The sequence below is a fragment of the Trypanosoma grayi genome (assembly GCF_000691245.1).
Source record: "Trypanosoma grayi strain ANR4 Tgr_1642_V1, whole genome shotgun sequence".
Lineage (NCBI taxonomy): Eukaryota > Euglenozoa > Kinetoplastea > Trypanosomatida > Trypanosomatidae > Trypanosoma > Trypanosoma grayi.
This window is the reverse complement of record NW_008827260.1, coordinates 1-2,547: the sequence shown is the minus strand read 5'-3', so window position 1 is coordinate 2,547 and position 2,547 is coordinate 1. Positions and strand designations below refer to the sequence as shown.

General features: G+C 50.7%; 2 protein-coding genes across 2 annotated transcripts; both read left to right on the top strand.

Moving 5' to 3' along the window:
• Positions 1 to 843: 843 nt before the first annotated feature.
• On the top strand, positions 844 to 1,155 carry DQ04_16421010 (retrotransposon hot spot (RHS) protein; the record flags this gene model as incomplete). Its single annotated transcript, XM_009317464.1, has 1 exon — positions 844 to 1,155. The coding sequence occupies one exon, from the start codon at positions 844 to 846 to the stop codon at positions 1,153 to 1,155; it is 312 nt and encodes a 103-aa protein (XP_009315739.1).
• Positions 1,156 to 1,217: 62 nt separating this feature from the next.
• On the top strand, positions 1,218 to 2,547 carry DQ04_16421000 (retrotransposon hot spot (RHS) protein; the record flags this gene model as incomplete). Its single annotated transcript, XM_009317463.1, has 1 exon — positions 1,218 to 2,547. A coding segment is annotated over one exon (1,330 nt), but the record flags the coding sequence as incomplete, so codon positions are not given.

Here is a 2,547-nt window from a genome sequence, read left to right as displayed (position 1 = left end):
AGCCATTTCCTCAACGCTTGACGCTCCACAGTGTCACTCGTGTCGCAGGGCTCGTTGCTTGGACAACCGCGTCTGCAGTGAGCATCTCTGCGCTGCTGCTTCGGGGCGTGGAATCTGAGGAGTGACAATGACTATTCGTGGTGTGTTTGCTGTAGCTTCAATGGAGAACGGGAGGCACACACACTGTGGTGTCGCGGTCAGTTTTCGTCCGTGTCGATGGAATTTGCAGGCGTGTGTGTGTGTGGCAACGGGTTTGGTTGGACAAGGCGGTCGTGAAGGCAACCGTTATGGCAGGCCAGAGTGTTGACACGGTCTTGTGTGAGAGTGGCGGATGAATGAAAGTGAAGGTGGCACATGCTTGACATTTGTGCGTGTATGCAGGACAGTAAAGAGTGTGAGTGGGTGTGTGGCTGGATGGTGCGGTGTGCGGCCGCGTGTTGTGAAGTGCGCCTCTCTTCTCACTGGTGTGGGCCGAGGCACGTGCCGCGACTTGTTCTGTCAGTGCTGTGTCTGTGTGAGGGGGGGGCTCTTGTATGAATGCCTGAAACTCAATACGGTCAACTCACTTCCGTGTTTCTTCTCCCCCCTTTTCAAATAAAGAGAGCCAATAAGAAAAGCACAAGCGCAGTGGCATCAGTAACACACACACAAATGAAAAGAGGGTACAGGTCACTGTTGGCACCACTGAGGGCGGTCGCGTTATTGGGCAATGAGGTGCGGCCTACATGCGTATCAAGCACAGAGATGCGCAGACAGAAAGAAAAACAATACCATAATTGGGGGACGGTACATCTGCCCGTACATTTCACATTGGGTGGTGTGTTCAAGCCCACCCTTGTTGCGATGGCCCCGCGTATTGTGACTGGCGGCATTACAGGCGATAAAGCTCTGAGCGACGCGGCTGCTACCAAATCGGTGAAATGGACCCTCGACAGCACAGTGGAGGAAGTTCTGCTACAAGGAAATCTTCCCCAAGTGAATATGAAGCTGAAAGACTTTCTTACCGAATACCTTGATGGCATGGGTGCGGATAAAGTGAAGTGGAATGTCAGTATAGAAGCGTTTGCCAACAGACCAAACAGATATATAAAAGACGAGGAGCTGGTTACCGACATACTTGCGATGNGAGCGACGCGGCTGCTACCAAATCGGTGAAATGGACCCTCGACAGCACAGTGGAGGAAGTTCTGCTACAAGGAAATCTTCCCCAAGTGAATATGAAGCTGAATGACTTTCTTCGTGGGCATCTTGGTGGTAGAGGTGTAGAGGAAGTGAATGAGGATGTCAGTATGGAAGCGTTTGCCGTCAGACCCAACAGATATATAAAAGACGAGAGGCTGGTTACCGACATACTTGCGATGTTGACATTCAAGGCAATAGTAGAGGAAATGCAACTGCAAAACAAAGGTGTGTATTCTCTCCAGCAGTGGGACGTGTATGATAAAAAGGAACAAGTTATCCCTTTCGTGAGAGGACTGTTAAATGCAGCCCTCAGCATTGCGAAGAATAAATCACCGTTATTGAATGGTGAAGTGATGATGGGGGTCTACGAGTCTGTGTTGAATGCTACATGGAGCCATGTGGTGAAAGTCCCTGGTGACAGTGAAGGAGTCGGAATGGAGGTGAGGAAAGGCAAGCCGTCGAGGGAGTGGACAGACGAAGAGGTGGGCCATCTTCTTCCTGGTGGTGCAAGCAAGGGGAAGAACAAAGAGAGCACCAGCGCAGAGGGGGTGGCGGATCCGCAGGAGCTATGTGTTGAGTTAATGGTACTCCATTCTGAAAAAGGGTGGCCGTACACGTGGTTAATGGCAGAAGCCAGGTGCCACTGCCACATCGGCCGCGAGACGGAACGTATTTGGCGCATCGTTAAGCGTGATGTAGACGAATGGTTTGCGTGTCGTGGTGGAGATGTTGCGGGGCCGGAAAAGCGTCTTTTGATTGGGACACCTGGTATAGGGAAGTCAATGGGAGCTGGCTCGTATCTCCTCTACCAACTGTTGCACTATGACAAGGAACGACTTCCTTTTGTTGCATACTTCATTGCAGATTACGTGTATATCTTTGACAAGACTAGAGGTGAGGGACAAGGACGCGTGGAGTACTACGATAACCTCGAAGAGGGAAGGCGTGCTGTGTTACGTCTCTCTCATACTGTGAGGGGATACATAATCTATGATGTGGCAAAACAAGGAAGTGAACCGTCAGTGGATCTACCTCCAAAAGGATGGGGTATGGTTGTTGTGACTTCCCCGAACGAGGTGAACTTCAAAGGATGGGAGAAGCAGCGGGAAGCCCTGCGTGTCATAATAGATTGCCCTAGCATGAGTGAACTGAAGGCGATGAGTCTGTGGATACACCGCGATAAGCCAGAGGAGGAGCAGGAGAAAGAGTGGAAGGTTGTGGAAAAGCGTATAAGCAATGTGGGACCGATTCCCCGTCACATTTTTTGTAGTGAAATTAAATATAATGGTCGTCTGAAGGCGGTTGAAGCGGCGTTGACCCGTATCACACCATCCAATGCCGACCTATACTTTGGAGTGCACAAAG